This window comes from Tamandua tetradactyla, chromosome 7, assembly GCF_023851605.1.
Source record: "Tamandua tetradactyla isolate mTamTet1 chromosome 7, mTamTet1.pri, whole genome shotgun sequence".
Classification (NCBI taxonomy): Eukaryota; Metazoa; Chordata; class Mammalia; order Pilosa; family Myrmecophagidae; genus Tamandua; species Tamandua tetradactyla.
The window spans coordinates 12,770,664-12,788,997 of NC_135333.1; the positions used below are offsets into that span (position 1 = coordinate 12,770,664).

The 18,334-nt window shown below is 38.1% G+C and overlaps 2 protein-coding genes across 3 annotated transcripts in view; both read right to left on the reverse strand.

Moving 5' to 3' along the window:
* OPN3 (opsin 3) overlaps positions 1-14,979 on the reverse strand; it is a 50,239-nt gene extending 35,260 nt beyond the window's left edge. Inside the window, exons 1-2 of one of the 2 annotated variants that reach the window (XM_077168459.1) lie at positions 14,495-14,979; positions 10,477-10,589 (exon numbers count right to left, since the gene is read on the reverse strand). In XM_077168459.1, coding sequence (XP_077024574.1) covers positions 10,549-10,589; positions 14,495-14,867 — 414 coding nt within the window. In that variant the 5' untranslated portion in view covers positions 14,868-14,979 and the 3' untranslated portion in view covers positions 10,477-10,548. Of the gene's footprint in view, positions 1-10,476; positions 10,590-14,494 lie in introns of those variants that run through there. The other variant, XM_077168460.1, reaches the window with a different exon arrangement.
* Positions 7,623-10,523, reverse strand: CHML (CHM like Rab escort protein). The gene has a single exon (XM_077168456.1). It carries the CDS (start codon positions 10,250-10,252, stop codon positions 8,294-8,296), a length of 1,959 nt encoding a protein of 652 aa, XP_077024571.1. The 5' UTR covers positions 10,253-10,523; the 3' UTR covers positions 7,623-8,293.
* Positions 14,980-18,334: the final 3,355 nt, after the last annotated feature.

Consider the following 18,334-nt stretch of genomic DNA (forward strand, 5'->3'; position numbering starts at 1 on the left):
CCTCCCTATGTGGGACATGACTCCCAGGGGTATAAATTTCCCTGGCAACGTAGGACAGGACTCCCAGGGCTGGGCCTGGCTCTGGAATCATGAGATTGAGAAAGATTTCTTGACCAAAAGGGGGAAGAGAAATGAAGAAAAAATAGTTTCAGTGGCTGAGAGATTTCAAGTAGAGTTGAGAGGTCATTCTGGAGATTTTTCTTATGCCTTATGTAGATATCTCTTTTCAGTTTTGGGTATATTAGAGTAGCTAGAGGGAAATGCCTGAAACCATTAGCTGCCTTGGTTCTTATGGATGATCATATAACTATAAAGCTTTTATGGAATGACTGTGTGATTGTGAAAACCTTGTGAGTGACACTCCTTTTATCAAGTGTATGGACAGATGAGTAAGAAAATAAAGACAAAAAATAAATAATGGGGGTAGGGGAGTGATAGAGAGTATGGGAAGTTTGGGATGGTCTTTTTTACTTTTATTTTTCGTGGTTTTGGAACAATGAAAATGTTCAAAGGTCCATTGTGAAGATGAATTAACAAGTACATGATGATACTATGAAACATTGAATACTTTGGATGATTATATGGTATATGAACATATCTCAATAAAATTGCATTAAAAAAGAATACTGATTCATTCCATTACAATGAGTTATTTTCTGTAGTTTAACACCCATCTATAAAACGTCAAGATAAATACACAGTTTCTTTGCCTCATTGCTTGGTGAACCACCAGTGAATGTAAATGTGAGTACAAGTCAGTTACCAGTGGTTTTTATAGTCTTGTATTGACATACCTGAAACTCACAAGATATTTTTATATACATGCGATTTGACTAATTTGCATAAAGTACTATTAAGTGAATAGTGTCCTCCCTCCCCAAAGAGTATCTTAAAATGTTTTGTTTACATTGAATTTGTGTGCGTGTGTGCATGGTTCGGGAATCAAACCCAGGTCTCCTGCAAGGAAGGCGAGCATTCTACCACTGAACCACCCGTGCACTCCCTACATTGATTTTTGAGGTAGCTGATAGTTGTGTATAGAAAGATATCATCTTCTCGTTTCTACAAGTTCCTTCTAGTTATAAAAAGAAATGCTCACAAAATCGCTAATCTCTGAGAATTGGAGCAAGATAAGAAATATTCCCTAATTCTCTGAATTTTATTTTGGAGTCTTAAGCCACCATAATAAACCTTCAAAGAGAAGTCATTGTTGATCATGGAAGGGAAGTGGGGACTAGGGAATCTGTGTATATATATATGGAGAGAGCGGGTTATTTAAATGTTCCCTATTATTTAAATGCATATGTTAAATAGGCTTATCTTAAAACTAATTATCTATATTAATAATACAATGATGCAGGCCTTATGGTTCTGAAAAATTTTCCCAGAAATTGGCCCCAGTAGTCTTCTCCTCCTAGGAGGTAATGAAGGGAAAAGAAAGTTATGGAAGGATATCTGCTGGAAACTGCTAGTTGGGTCTTTCAATTAGTAAATCATTTTTTGATGCCTGCGATGTTTAAGAAGCTGTAGAGAATGTAGAGGTACAACACACATAGTCTTTGTTTTAAACAAGAGTACAATCTCAGAACAAATTATTTCTAGTGCAGTTCTCACCTTTTGCTTCTTCCTTTTAATAAACAACCAGTTGGAATGTGTTTCAACACAGGGAGCATAACAGATAATGTTATGAAGTCATAATATCTGATTGTTAAGAGAACAAGAGCACATGTAGTTCATTTCTCTGAATTTCACTTAAATCATTTTAGAAGTAACTATTACATTGTTAATTGCCTAGAAACAAGCTTCCTTGCTCTTCCTTATCATGGATAATGAAATACTGAAATTGGTACAAAAACTTTAACCATGTATTAAACATACATATATAATGCAATTAACTTATAATGAAACAAAGTTTCCCCATACTGGATTAGCAATATTTCTGTTCTTATTTTTAAATATAAGGAGTAAATAAAGGAACAAATAAAAGTCTCAAATAGAAATGAGATGCTCAAGAGGCTTCATTACATAATCTGTAATAAAAAGAACTGGCTACACTACTGTTCCCAAGGATTCTTATTTCTCTAAACCTACAAAATATTTCTTTAATTTTGTTTCTCACCTTGTCATTCTTTAAATACCTCAATGCCTTTGGTTTCTGGAATCCACTCAAATTTACCTTCTCTTCAACCCTCCCCCCAAGACAGACAGAAAGCTCCTGATTATTGTCAGCAACTTCTTAATTAACCGAATGTTAGCTAAAATAAATTTCAGAGAGTATTAACTCAGCTCTTAACTTTTATAACCATGTAATAAAGGGTTCTGGACATCCACTAAAGGAATGCCATTCATCTACAAGCCAGATATCTTTTGCTTCTTTTCTTCCAAATGTTTCAGACACAGAGGAGTATTTTCATTTTTATATTTTCTAATCCCTAGAATGCCAATGGATAGCCCACCATAGTTGTTTAACTGATGTTTGTTGAATTAAATCACTCTGATTTGGCTCTAACAATAATAATAAATCACCTTGATTTGAACCACTCAGGTTGATTGCAAAAGAAAGAGTATTTGAGCATTCTTGGCCCCCTTAGCACAGGTCTCCCTTAGAACACTCCTTAGGTCTAGGTTTGACCACTTTTACAAATCAACCTCATCTCCTTGGCCTCCAAGACTTCCAATTAAAGTATATGGTCTTCAGAGTCAAGGTTCTCCTGGAGGCTATTCTTATGCATTATATGGGCATCCCTTTTTAGTTTATGGTGTATTGGAGTGGCTAGAAGGAAGTACCTGTAACTGTTGAGCTGTGTTCCAGTAACCTTCTTTCTTGATGATTGTACAACCACATAGCTTTTACACTGTGACTGTGTGATTGTGAAAACCTTGTGTCTGATGCTCCTTTTATCTAGGGAATGCAGATGAGTAAAAAATATGGATAAAAATTTAAAAAATAACAGGGGGAACAAATATTAAAATAAATTAGGTAGATGGAAATCCTAGTGGTCAATGAGAGGGAGGGATAAGGAGTACGGTATGTATGAGTTGTTTATTTGAATTCCTTTTTCTGGAGTGATGCAAATGTTCTAAAAAAATAATAACGGTGATGAATACATTACGTGATGATATCGTGAGCCACTAATGGAACACCATGTATGGAATATTTGTATGTTAAGAAAGTTTGTATAAGATTTATCAATAAAAACATATCTTTTAAAAAGTGTATGTTCTTGGATTTGGAGGCATACTTTAATTAGTATATGATGTCTTCATGGTGATGTTCTAAAATGAATTGCTCTATTCTTTGTATGTCTAGATCTAAACTTTCTGTTAAAAAAAAAAAAGGCTTTGTCACAGCAGACCTTCCTTAATAAAAACATTAGCCTATTTGGGGGGGAAATTTTTAAGATCTGGCCACAAACTAAAGGAGGAAAGCAAAAAAGGAAAAGGAAAAAAGAAAAAACTGAAAATGGCCCAAAGGGTAATAATGCTGGGCAACTGAGAAAAGATAGATTGCAAAATTCATCTTGATCAAGAATTCCTTCCCACCCAGAGTTGTACAAAAATTTTGCCACATATTTTTGGATGTTATCTTTTCAAATTTAACACTTAGAAATGTTACTATTCCATTTAAAGTAGAATTTTAGAAGTTTCCAATAAATCAAATTTCTCACCAATCCAATGTAAGTTTACCAATTATTCTTTTATTTTTTATTGCACACTTCAACACTACAGGAAAAAAACACTAAGAATTCTTTAAAGTCCAGTTAATTACATCTGTCTTCTGATTTTTTTCAAGGTAGAGACTTAAATCATGTAAATATTAGTAAATACAATTTATAACATTTTTGAGTTCCATTTAACATTTTTGCATACAATTTTACATATATTAACAGTATTTAATGGCTATATTAACAGTCTACAGTAGCAATAACAATACACCAAAACTTACTTGCCCATTTCTCAATTGTTGGGCTTTTTGCTTTAAACTCTTATGAATGAAACTGCTAAAAACATCTTTGCCCAAGAGCCTTTTTACTTTTAAGTACGTCCTGGGCATATACTACTAAAAGGGAATTAGTATACCAAAAGATATATACTGTAGAACTATTCTTATTGCATTCTTCTAAATAGCTCTTTTAAAACTAGTAATATACAATGCTACTAAGACACAGACAATTTAAAAATTTTTTGCATGAACTAGGTCAAAGTTATTTTAATTTTCATTTTTAATAGGAGGAAATCTATATATATCATTCTAAGAACTGATTTTAACTTGTGTCTTTTCATCTGTACTATATCCTATTATAAATTTGTCCCAAAACAACTTTTAAAAAAAATATTAAGCACTTTATCTACTTTTTCCTCTTGTTTAGTATATATTTTTCATTGTCTTTCAGTTGATCTCCTTTACCTTGTTAATAATGGCTTTCCATTACCATAAATTTTCTTTTGTACCACTATTGGTTTAACAGTCAAGTCTTTTAAACTTTTATATTTAACATTTGAAACCACCTGGAACAAATTGTTATCATATGTAGAGTGGATCTAATTTCTTTTTCCATAGTGAGCCTCAATTGTTTTCTCCACAGCAGTTATTAAATATTTCTCTCCAATTGTTTTATTACTTTTAAAACTTTCTATTCAGCATCACAGAATATTTAGAAATGTTGCTTGATAGCATTGTTTTAAGGATTAGAAGGGCAAGACTCCCACTGTTGTTGTTTTCCTAAAAAGATATATCTATCTTTGCTTATTTTCCTAAATATAATTTATCACAATTCCGTCAAATTACATATAAAGTATTCAGATGGAACGTTAAATGAAACTGTAAGAAATCTATAAACTAATGCCTTACATTGGCAATCCTTTTGATGTCATTTCACATGCATTATCTAGCCTAATCCTTACATAATTCTGTGAAGAAATTATTCCTATTTTATACGAGGTAAAAATGGAAACTCAGAGTGATTTACCCAAGATTATGCAACTGGTAAGTAGAGACGTAAGGACTAAAATTCTGGTTTTGGGACTCACCATTTAGGACTTTCCCATTACACCAGGACGTCTCTCATAGGAGTATGAGCCTTTAAATTAAGTTTCTCCAATCATGCTTCTATCTAAGCATCTTTCTTAACTTATCCCAACACAGTTTCACAACTTTCTATTAAATGGCTCATATAAATTAATACCCATTTTTAAAGCTGTAGCTTTGTCATTGCTAGACTCTAGAAATGAGATTCATTTTTAAAATTGCACATCCTGCAACTTCTTAGTCTTCTGTTACTAGATGACATTTTAGGTTTTGCTTGTTTTAAAGTTGTTAATAGATTTATCATATAGAAAATATAGCTGTCTAGAGAAAAAGCAGTATTCATACAAAAGTACACTGCTTTTATCTCAGTTATGTTTTATTACAGTAGTAAGCTTCTTCAAACATATATAAATAAAAATGGTGCTAAGATTGCTTAGTTTCTCCCTGAGAAACAATTCTTATGTTTTCCCAATGATAATGTTAGTTTTTGGTGTTAAAGAATTTCCACACTTATTGGAAAAGCTTATGAAATCATTACCAGAGGTAATTAAATCAAAGATGAATGGTGACTTTTACTGATATTTAAAGAGTTATTTGTTGTTAATACTTTGGATTTTTCTCATTTGTTCTGTTGAAAGCCTTGTAATCCTGAGTCATAAGAGTTAACTGTCATTTGTCTCTGCAATATTGGCCTGTATTTTATTTTCCATTCTGCACATCTATTCAGAATGAGACCCTTTAAGAAATCTGCTTGACTTTCAGTATGGAGGTGATGTTTACCTCAAAATACAACCGGTTGTGGGTAGGCCACAGATAGCTCAGCAGACAGAGTTCTCACCTGGCAAGCCAGACACCAGAGTTTGATTTCCAGTGCCTGCCCATACAAAAAACAACAACAAAAAAAACAAATGGTAGTATATCTTCTTTCATGATATATAACTAGGTAGTATTTATTCTTTAAAACTTTGAAAAAACTTACCAATAAGATTATAAGGGTCAAAGTCCAACTCAGCAGACATTTATACTAGGTTATAATATTCCCCAAATTTTTTAATGTTTTAAATTCATTAACACTATTCTCATGTTCTAATTTTACTCTGTAATCACTTAAAAAGTAACACATTCATTTTGATAGTTTTCAGGTTTGCCTCACCTCTATCTTCCATTTTATTTATCATCTTATAATTAGTTTCATTTTAATAACTACTTTTCAGGTCTATTTCAGGCATTCCAGTTGTTCTGATAAATTTAAACCTTAACATCCATCCAATAATACCCTTTTGCCATATTCAAAAAGTACATAAATATTAATACCAATTCATGATTTTTTCAGTAAGCTGTAAATTTAAATGTTTCTTGTGTAATTTTCCTCAGATATAGAAGAGCAACATGACTATTCAGTGCATATTTTAGCCTAGTAACATTTGCATATCATACACAATCTTCAGGTCAAAAATTTTTTTATTATAACAAGGCATTATTTTGTTAAAACTTAGCCAAATTCTGCTTCAATAAGATTTATAAATCTAAACTATATATGTATATATTTCTAATCACTCTTAATCTTCATGTTTCTGATTCAATAAGCAGAGCAACCAGTGGGATCCCCAATATCTATCTTCATCAGTAATACTAGATTCTGAATTTCATGAGCACCTTTTCCTTTTCCTTTAGTACATAAACCCTTCTAGCAGTGAAAAGTCCATGGAAATGTCATGGGTTTTGGAATGCAAGCCCGGATTCCAATGTTGCCTGTTGCACATACAGACTCTAAATAGAATCTTAATTAACTCTCTATTTCCTTTCTGAAAATGTATGCAATAATTATCTGCCTCACAGGGCTGTTGAGAAGCTGTAATGAGAAAGCACAATATTAAGTGCCTAGCACAACAATAAATGCTTTGTGCCAAAGCAAAACTTGTCATTGCCAGCTTACTTCCTAAAGGATTATCCGGCTCTGCCCAAGGAATGGAAATGGGAGATTAAAAGAGGAGGTTCACCTCTTCTGATATCTCCACATTTTTTCACTACTGGAGTGCAACCAGTTTTGTGACTTCTGGTGGTTCTGGAAAAGAAACATGTTTCCATCTTCTAGATTACAAAAAGAAGGCAGAACTGATTAGAAAGGTACGTTACCTCATTACATCTGAGTGATGGGATACAACCAAAGGGGCATGCATGTTAAATACTCCTCTGATTCACTGCTAACAGTTAGTAGTGTTGCTCATTAAAGTAGCAAAGACAACATGATGGCTAGTTCATCCTCATTAAGATACCTCAGGTAAATCTATTTACAGATAGTTTTAAAATCATCTCAGAGTTTCTCCTTAGGAATTTCAGAATAACTACTCTGAAACATCTTTTCCCGGGGCAATTTTTCTCTTGGTCTGAGTTAACTTGTTAGAAATTCTTTTCTTTTGGGTTCATCGCTACTGAATTTCCTACTCGAGCAGGGCTCTACAGAAATTTTCTTAAAGTATTCAACCAGATCAATCTTGAATTATTCACTAAATTCTCTGTGAAATGAACCTCCCAAGAATTAGTTCTTAAACTAAGAACTGAACTCTCCAACTTTTTTTGTAATGTAGAAGCCTGTGGTGTTATCATTCACTGCCCCAGTTGTTTATATGGGTCAGGCTGATGTATTTGTAAGACGTATTTCAAACATCAGACCTCCACAAAGAATAAAGGATCAAACCAAGCTAATCTTTCTCACAATCGTAGTTAAATATATTTTATCATATTGGCACTTGTATTACTTGCAATGCCATCATCATGCCTACATGTTATATTACAAAAAAACCATATAATTTACTTTGTGTTTCACTATTCAAACAGATCTCCTCGGAAAGCAGAGGAGACAGAAACTTATAACAGCTACAAAAGTATTTATACTATTTCTTAGATACTGTTTTGTAAACAATGGTAAAATCTAAAGATCAGCAGATACAAATTACCTTCCTTTAAGCAGAGTTCCTAGTAATGAAACCTCACATATGTACCTAATTCCAAAATAAAGCAAATGCAGTTTAAGGTTTTGGATCAGGGAGTCTATCTGGCAGCCAAAAAAATGTCCAATAAGTAATAAATCAGTTACTGAAAGATTAACAAAGGCTTCCAAACACTGAATGTCTCAAATTTAACAGCAACATCTGCAAACATAGCATTTATCATATAACCACTTCTAATATGTCCTTTAAATGAGAATGTTCTGATGCCAGGATGAAGGTCCAAAATGGAATTTCCAGTTTGCTTTTTCTAATTTTAAAGGTGCTTCCCTGGGTTTTCTAGGTTTTTTATTTCTTCAGTGGATTCTACTTTGGCCATTACTATATTATTGGTTCCAGGAGCCTCTGACTGCTTATCATCACCATCAAAGATAATGTCTTCTGGATTTGGAGGTGGGGGGCAGAATTCTTCATCTGGAAAGATCTCCCGGAAAAGTGTCTCAGCTTGCTTGACTGCATGCTCATTTCCCAGACCACAGTCAGGCCCAGAGCAGATATAAACATTGGAAGGTAAGCCATTATATGAGCTTCTGCCTATTTCAGAAGAATCTCTCATGTTATAATAAAGAGCCCACAAGAGTCTTGGCTTTGTTAGTCCTTCCTTATCTATTTCTGTTTCATCATATGGAGTGAATAATTTCTTCACCACTGATTCTTCTAAGTCTTCTCTCGCTGTTTTAGAAGATGGACATGTCAGATGTACCAGATAGGTATCTTTCATGCATGTCATGGTTGAAGAACATAATTCAGTCACCCGAATGGCACAACTTTCTGGTTCTGCTGGAGGCACTATCAAAATGGAAATCTGCTGATCTGAATCTGTCTTTAGTATAGACTGATCTGTAATGAGCACTGCCCTGGAGATCTGCTTATACTGCACATTTGAGCATGTTTCCTCAGAAAGGTAACTGTCCTCCACAATAAAATATTTAGCATTTATTCTTTGACCAAAGTGATCTATAACTGCTTTACATCTTCCAGAATCTTTGTCAACTACAAGGCATTGTACTTTATGGCGGAGACAATAGATTCCACCAAAAACTGCACACATCCTGCAGAAACACTGGGGAATTTCTCCTTGGCCATACAAGGGAAATAAAAAAGGTGTGTTGCCGAACCGTCCCAGACACTGCAGGAAGTTTTTTGTTGCTTTAAGGCCATCTAACGTAGTGCAAGATGACTGTGATGTCATTGCAATTGAGTGCAGTACAAAATGCTGGAGGTTGGGAGTTAGTTTTTTAGTTTTTAAGTACTCTGAAAACGAACACTGCGTGAAAGCTTGGTATTCATCAGGATGTTGTTCGTAGTCTATACAAAATGTAAGAAATTTCATTAGCATTCTCTTTTCAACCATTGTGAGTTCTTTGCTATTAAAGACATCTGCTCTGGAACAAGGCACCTGTTCTACTTTTCCTTCCCGAAATGCAAGAATCCTAGTGACATTTTTAAATTCTGCATATCGACTTACATTTGATTTGATTAAAAGATCAATTAGCAATCCTTGAGAAAACAGCAGCTTTGATACCAAATCAATATTAAATCTTCTGCCTTCTTTAACTATTTGAGAGTAAGTAACCCTATTTTTCTTTGGTTGATCAGTGTTGTCTTCTACCATAGGTTTGCTTTCATCTTTACCTCCATCTAAAACTGTGTGAAAAGTTTTATCTCCACAATCATTTTCCTTCTCCAGAATTTCCTCTACATCATTTACTTCTAGTGAAACCCCTTTATCACTTTTTGGAGTGTCTTTGGCAGGCATTTCATAGTTAGTATTGCATAAGTGGCTTTCTTTGGGTACACATGCAGAATCCAGAGGTTCAGTGAGAGTACTAGATGCCACTGAGGAAGGATTTTTCTGCAGGGCACCAATTTCTTCAACATTGTCATCCAAATCCTGATTGGCATAACAAAAAACTTCTATGTGTTGAATGGTTGCATCCTTTTTGCGAAGAGTAATGGCTTCTTCGGTTTCATGGATCAGGTCTTGCCATGCAGCTGTTCTTTCTTCTGAATCATCACTGTTTTGCTGATATTCTTTCAACCAGGATAACAATCCTGAAAAGCTGAAACTAGCCCAGTTTCCTCCATAATAACTTCGTGAATCAACATGCAGAACCCTCTGACCACTCCTTGAACATGCAGCTGCAAGGATGGATTCAGGCAAACCTGTCCCTATTATAACCACATCAAACTCTGTAGGGAGATTGTCCGCCATTCTGGGAACTAAAGCACCTGCTGACAACTGCCGATGAAGGAAATGTTTATGAATCTAGGCTGTGGGCTCAGCTGAGGTATGAGTATGCCAAGATCAAATCTCTTCTTGTGATGTTCCAGTTTATCCCAGAAGCAGAGGTTACAGTCCTAGCTGTTTAACTACTACTCTTTTTTGGGGGGTATTTTTTTCTTACAGGTCAGTAGCATAAAAACATGACAAAGTACATCTAATCACATTTGAGAATACCAAAACTGATGTGTGGTTTTCATTTCTGCATTTCATCTTAGCAGTAAATGTCAAAATGCATCACATATGCATTTGTGACTGGAACTCTTCTCTGAAAGAAGAAAATTCAAGAAAGAATACAATTGTAAACATTAAAAGAGAAAAATAATTTCATGTAATAACAATTATAGTCTATTGAAATCTGACTTGTTACCTGGATAAAACCTCTGCTAGCCCAAGTCATTAAATACACACTTACATATATTCTTATTTCTTTAAAAAAATGAACAGTACAGATATACTTCCCCAAATCAGGCAATTCAATAATCAAGAATGGACATAATACTATCCCACAAAAATAAAGAATTAACATAATAAAATATATAACATTGGTTTTAATAAAACTAGTATTTGAGTAAAACGTAAAACTATATATAGCTGTGAGCTTAGAAATGTGTGACTCCAAAAAAAAAAAATAAATAAGAAAGAAATGTCTGACTGCATTGTGTTTGTGGAAACAGATTATGTATTATGTGACTACTGCCATGATCATGACCGTGACCAGTACAGTCTGTAGGTGATTCTGCACCAGCCAATTAGGTCTTTTCAGGCCTCAACCACCCTTAGGATCTTGTAGCAAAATGAGGGTTTGAGTATTTCTATTGAATTAACCAGTCAGTGTATTAACAAAAGATTAACTCAGCAAAGCCACTGGCATTTTTTTAAACCTGGAGATATGAAGTATAGACCTACTGAGGAGGGATATTTATTTATAACTCTTTATATCAATGTACACAAGTACATGTGTGCTTTATAGAGGTAATAAGCTACAAAATTCCTGGGTTCAAATGTTAAAATATATTAACATATTTAACACTTGCTTCTAACACTAAAGAGAGTGATTTCTGCTTCTTGTCAGACTTTGTCTCGGCAACCCTGACTCTCTGTGTCCCAAGAAATAGGTCTATTTAAACATTCTCTTGAAAGACCAACTTGTTTTCTGTTGTTCTTGGTTTTGAAGGCATGAAGGTGGTAGTTACAAAAGGCTCTCCTGTTAACTTCTGGTATAATACTTGTTATATTCCATGTGCAAGTCTGAAAGTAGGTGTGGCCAGAGGTGAACAGCCGAGGTACTGAAGGGTATACTTACCTGGATATGCCCTTTCCTTTCACCTCCCACACCTATGTGTGAATTCTGCCTTCACACACTACACTGCTAGGGAGCCCTTCTAACTATCAGTCATCTTTGCACAGCAAGAGTGAGAATTCTTTAAACTCTGATTTCCCTTTCTGCTTAACTTAACTGAAATCTAGCTCAGTACAAGCTGGGCCTGCCTAGGCTAATGTGATTAATTATTTTAGACATAAGTAAAACAAGCCATCCAACTGGAATTATATTAAATAGATTAGTTCACTGAACTGGACAGTTTAACTGAAATGACAATTCTCACAGTTCTGTCTAGTCAAAGCTTCTGCCTCAAGAATAGTAGGGATTTCATTTATTTGGGGTATTTTCTGAGAAATCGGGAATTAAGCAGAGAATGAAAGAAATGCCTGACCCACTCAAGCATTTATGTAAGTAAGTCTGAATTATTTATTCTTACTTCTTCCAGCAAGGTGTGAAGAGGGAGATAGAACCCATGAGGTTATCTTTAGAAGACTGACCATAGTATGTGCTTATTCTTGGCTTAGAGGAAATAGGGGCTGAGGGCAGAGTAAGGAGAGAGGACACAGCTCTAAATGCTAAGATCAGGTTCCTTCTAACCTATAGATAGCAAAGGAGTCATTAAAAACATAGTGTGAAACCTGAGGGAACATTTTGCTCAACTACTCCATAATAAAGATGAGAATAGACATGTAGAGATTAACAGACTTGGGGAAGTCCACACAATTTGTCAGTCACAGATTCAAGAGCGCAACCTACTCTTGTGCCAACTGGCCAGATGCCTCTGGATGAAGCAGAAATGTCCAGCTTTTAAAATTTCCTCTGCCATGGTTGATTAGTTCTTGCCCAGGGATAACAATGAGGGAAGCACCTCCCTTTCTGCATCTTTAACCCTAATCTAGACGTACAAATCTGGGACTTTACTCCACGCAATGAAATTCTTAATTTTTGCTATGAACTTCTTAAGCTCCATCATAACCCCATTACTGACTTGTCTCCCAAGGCTTAAACAAGTCTCAGAACCTCTTACCCTGAATTTCTACCTCTAATTTAAAAACAGGAATAAAGACAGGGATGAAAGCACTAACTAAATGCCAAGAAAAACAGAGCAGTCTTCAGGTAAAACACCGTGTGGTAAACATTTCCAGCATTAGAAAATCACTTTTGATTGGGATGGAATCAAGCAGGGAAGGTGAAAAAGAAAAAAAAAGGAGGTGACAAGGAGACCGAAGAGGGTGGGACAGGCAGAGGGATGAGGTAAGGAAACAGAACAGATGATGGTAATAAAAAAGAAGTCAATATACCCTTGCTTTTAAACTCCCAGCATAGAGATGGGATATAAATAGAATTTCCCAGCACTAGAAAAGGTATTTTGTGGAAATAAGAACTTTCATGTATATGATCAAACACCTGTTGCCCATCTTTGGTACTATTACTATTGGCTTGCACTTGAATCACCCTCTTTAAAGTTTAGCCTCACCTTAAAAATTGCCTGATAGGTATTTTTAAATTAATATAAAGAAAATAATAGCATAGCCATCTATAGTGCCACCTACATACACTTATAGCTCCCTTTCCAAGTTTCAAATATGTCCAAATGAAATCCCCACGTTAAAGCTTGGTGGTAGTTCAGGGGAATGGTATCAAAACTATTTAAGCAATCAAATAAATGAAATCATAATCCCTATGATATTTTCTTTGTTTCCCAAAAATACCTAAAAATGAATCACAACAAATATCATAATTGAATTTGTCAGAGCATAGTAGGTTGGTAAACAAGAAAATGTTTTTGATAATGCTACAAAGATTATGTTCTCCAAAACCTTGCAAGATAAAAGCAGTAATAAATTACTAATGGATTTCAGCATACAAAAGGAAATTTAAGACCTGAGAAGTACACATCTCTATCTCAAATTTTATACAAATGAAATTCCTAGAGTACACAAAAAATAATTTATTTTCCAAGCTTGAGACTCCTCTCAAGAGAAACTTAATTCTTCCATAAGGATTGGGAATATTGTAGAACCAAATCTTCAATTAACAATCAAGTTCTGCTTTAATGAATCTAAAGGTTGCACAGCTAATTACTTGTTCACCTGAGTTGAGATTCTCTGAGTCATTTGCAATCTCACCTTAGATTTTGGTTTCATAGGACCTATAAGGAAAAAAATACAGTAAAAGTAGCTTATAGGGTACAAGCCAATTTGCACTCTAAAGACCTAAATTAAACGCTCACTCCCTAAGAAGCATTCAAAGGTTTACAGTTGCTAATAAGCAAAACCAAAAAAAAAAAAAATTTTACACATTGCTCTTTAATGTGTAACTTATCTCTCACTTTAGGGAAAAAACTGTGTATGCATTAAATTTCTTTCCGTCACCCACTCCAACATTGCTAAGTTAATCACTGTTTTTCTTGACTCTCTTGTCTCTACAGCCCCTCGTTTCTTTTCTCAAAGTGTAAAAGCCGTTGTGTCGTGACCTGTTGAATTACATTAGGAGGTGAAAAAGGAGAAATGAGATGACCTGGGCAGGGGCTGAGTAGAGTTAGGGAGGAACTGGAGTTAAAAGGACAACTGCGGGTGAAGACAGGCTGGGGTTCAGCGTCTACCTGGGGGATCGGAATCGCGGCCAGTGGGAGGGAAGGAAGCGATGAGGCAAGGAAGGAAGGGGCGCCGTGCAACCGGGGGTGGCAGCGTGACAGGAGCGTGGGACAGAGCACGGCGGTGGCCGGGAGCGCGAGCGGGAAGGCGCGGGGGGCGGCTTGGGCGGCAAGCTGTCGCAGGGGTGGTGGCACTGCGGGAAACGGGAAGTTTGCAGTGGAGAGAAAGCTTTCTCCTCCCAGCCCAACTCACCGAAGAGGCTGCTGCTAAACCCGTCCCACGCGCAGCCCACGGTGTCCCAGACCCAGCCGTTCCTCAGGCAGGATACGAACGTAAAGGTGACTCCGAAGAGGGACACCAGCAGGTCGCTGAAGCTGATGTTGACCAGGAAGAGGTTGGTGGGAGTGCGGAGCCGCTGGAACTTGTAGTACAGGATGAGCACCAGCAGGTTGTTGCCGGCGCCCAGCAGCCCAATGGAGCCGATCAGGAGCGCCAGGCGCTCGTAGGTGCCCGGGCTGAAGAGGGGCGCCGGGCTGAGCGTCCCCGTCGGCCCCGCTCCCTGGGCGCCCGCGCCCCCGCCGACCTCCCAGTAGTCTCGGCCGCCGCTTCGGTTCCCCGAGTACATGGCCCGGCGCCGGCGCGCTGGGCGGGCGGAGGCGCTCAGCGTTCACCACAGCCCTCGGCGCCCTCCGCACTGGGTGGGGCCTCAGCTCGGGCTCAGGGTGCAGCCATCCGAAGCCGCCGAGACCGCGAGGCGTCGCGGGAACTGGCAGGCAGCCGCTTCCGCCCGGCGCGCCTCCTGACCACGCCCCCTCGCGTAGCGTGTCATCGTGACCACGCCCCCTCCTTTCGCCGGTCCCTCCCCCGGGCTCCAGCGCGCACCAGCGAGCGTGGACTAGCTGCCACTGGGGCGCGCCGACATGGTAGGGCAGAAGCGAGGGAAGTCAACTGCAGAGCTCTCCCTCCACGAGCTTGGAAGTATCATGTCCGTTCACACATTTACTCATTCACTTATGGAATCATTCATTCATAAATATTTCTCAACGCCTACCACGCTAGGCTTCTCCGGTTCTCAGGAACCTGAAAACAACCCACCAATAGCCTATAATGCGCACCCAGGTCTCATGCACTTCATGTAAACACAAGAAAATAAAAACATTGAAAAGCTTGGTAAGGGGTGTCAGTCAGTCTGCAAATGAAACTGAAAAAGAAAAAGCCTAAATGATAGAGAGGTGCCTCCCAGATTTCATTGAGGGCCAGAGGACTTGCTCAAGAGCTTTAAAATGCTCAGGAGCTTATAAATGGGCATGCTGCAGCCGGCCACCCTTAAAGATTCAAGGTGAGAGAAGGAAGGAAATCGCATCAAAATATGGCTATTAGGTTAAGCCCCAGTCTGGATCCTAAAGCCTATGAATATTGCCCTTCCTGTCCCACTCTACAGTGGTGATTGACTTGTCCCGTTAAGAGTCTTCTAGAGATGAATGCCTCGGCTGTGCCCCCAAGGCTTCCAACCTAAATCTGTCAGGTATAGAGAAGTGGGTGCTTTATTTAGAACAGCACACATTTTCCGCTCTGCCTTTTCCCTAGTAGAAATGCAAAATATAGTACAAGTCAAATATAGGTTGTGAACGTGATCACCCACTGCAAGAGCCACTTCTGCTTCTGCCCTTGAGAGTCCCTAATAAGACTCCACAGGAGAACGGCAGTCCTGAGCCAGAGCTGCAGGCTCTTCTGGGCACTGGTGACAAGCATTAGTTTGTGGAAGAGCAGAGAAATTTCCCTAGTGACTGTGTGTACCCTTCCCACTTCTGTTTGAAAGACCGTTAAAGACCAACTTCAATGAATCCCTATTCTAAATTCCTGGCTTGGCAGGTTAGCTCTCCATCCTGGTGCTTTGAGCAGAAGGGGAGTGTGCTCCCCTTCAAGAACTTGACGCCTGTTCGGAACTTGTCATCTATGAGACCATCAAACCCATCCACCCCTTTAGACAAGTTGGGTATGTTTAATGTCCACTGAGTGTTCCCAGTGTATTGCATACTCTACAGTAAGTTCTCAGCAAGCATTAGTTGGATGAATGAATGAAGGACCTGCTATATATTTTTTCTAAAATAGTCATTCATTCATTCATTGTTTGTGCCCTCATGAAGTTTACATTGGGAGTACTGGGGGAGCAGACAATAATCAAATAAGTACATATGTAGCATGCCAGATGCTTCTGGTATGAAGAAAAATAAGGCAGGAAAGAAGTATGGGGGAGAGAGGAGGAGGTTGTTTTGTACAGAGTGGTTATGGAGAGCCTCCCTGAGCGGGGCCAGCACACACGCGTCCTACGGTAGGGCTGTGTTTGGCATGTTGGAGCAACAAGGAAGCCGGTGGGGCTGGAGCAGAATGAGTATTAGTTGATGAGGGCGTGGAGAAAGGGCGGGACAGTGACCAGATCTTGCTGGGCTTTATAGGCCATTTTAATGAGTGGACTTTGGCTTTGCTCTATCAGACAGCATAAAGCCAGGGCAATACCTGTAGGAGAGGAATCACAACAGAATGAAAAGGATTAAGAGGCTTCTGGCAAATGAAATGGATGTGTTAAGGATGTGTACTATACTTGACAGAAATAAGCAATGATATCACAAATATTCTGTTTGTCAATGATACATTTCTATTCCATTTCAAAGTTATGTAATAGGATAATAGCAAAATATTACAACTTAAAAAGCAAGTGTGAATTGTACTTGGGTCCCACTCTCTCAGCATAGAAGTAAACACATGTAACCCATCTGTTGAACACGCTGGTGTGGTAGTACCAGCAAAGATTAACTTTATTTTTTTCTCCCATTACTCCATTTAAATATCTTCTTTCTATTGGTTTTTTCATGCACTTGGATACAACTTTGGTGGGTCCCAAACTCAGACAAGGTTTCTGGTCACTTTCAGTTAATATAAAGTCCAGATCATTATAATATTGAAACTCATCTTATTTAAAACTCAACTCATCCACACACACCCTCCCCCAAAACTAGAGTCTGCTTCAGGCCTGGAGAACCTCTATGAGAGTGGAGGGGAGACAACTGTTAAGAAAAGACACCTGTTAAGCGGCCATTGCCCTGACCTCACCTTCACCTCCCCCCTCCTCCTTCTCTAGGAAGTCAGAGACACACTAAGTAGCCAACCTCTGGCTTCTGCTACCCCCATCTCCTTTTCTATTATATGCCATTCCACAATCTGAGGGAGATGTTAGGTCTAATAGAGAGGTCTGACCAGACCTCTTTAAACCCAGAAGCTGGGAACAAGCAGCCCCAGATGCTCATTGGTTTAGTTTCCTAGGCTACTTAAAGCAAATACAATGCAATGATTCTGATTAAACAATGGGAATTTATTCATCCACAGTTAGAGTTTGGGAAAATGTCCAAACCAAGACATCATCAAGGTGATGCTTTGTTCCAAAAGACCAGCTGCCTATGATCCTTGGCTCCTCTGCCACAAGGCACATGGCAGTGTCTGCTGGTCTCTTCCTTTTCTTTCAGGTATCACTGCTTTCAGTTTCATGCTTCTGTGGCTTTTTCGCTCGGTTGACTGAATTTCATTTGCTTATAAAGGTCTCCCATAATAGGATTAAGACACATCCTGAAGGAGGTAGGTCACATCTTAACTGAAGTAGCCTCATCAATGGGTTTACAGCTACAGGAATGGGTTAAATTTAAGAACATGTTTTTCTGGGGTACATACAACTTCAAAGGACCACAGTAATTAAGGCAGAAATTCTCAGTAGCAGGGCTTCCTCCCTCCAGGAAGGATTTTTCCCCAGAGTGTATAAAATCCACCTCAAACAGTATAGATTTGTCTCTCTTCTGTGATGTGAATTGGGTGTGCAGAGCTGCCAGCCATCCACCCCAATGTGGGGCAGTTTTGGTCACTCCAGGATGGGACTCCTTCCATGCTCTTTTGGATTCTTTGTGCTGTGTGAGTGACAAAGAGATTATTTGCCCTTTCCGGACTCATCATACTGTGCAAGTACAAAGGGATTATTTGCTGAAAGTTTCTGTTGTGCCTTGAACCTGTGTTGTCATGACACAACATGGTAGCAACTCACTCCAC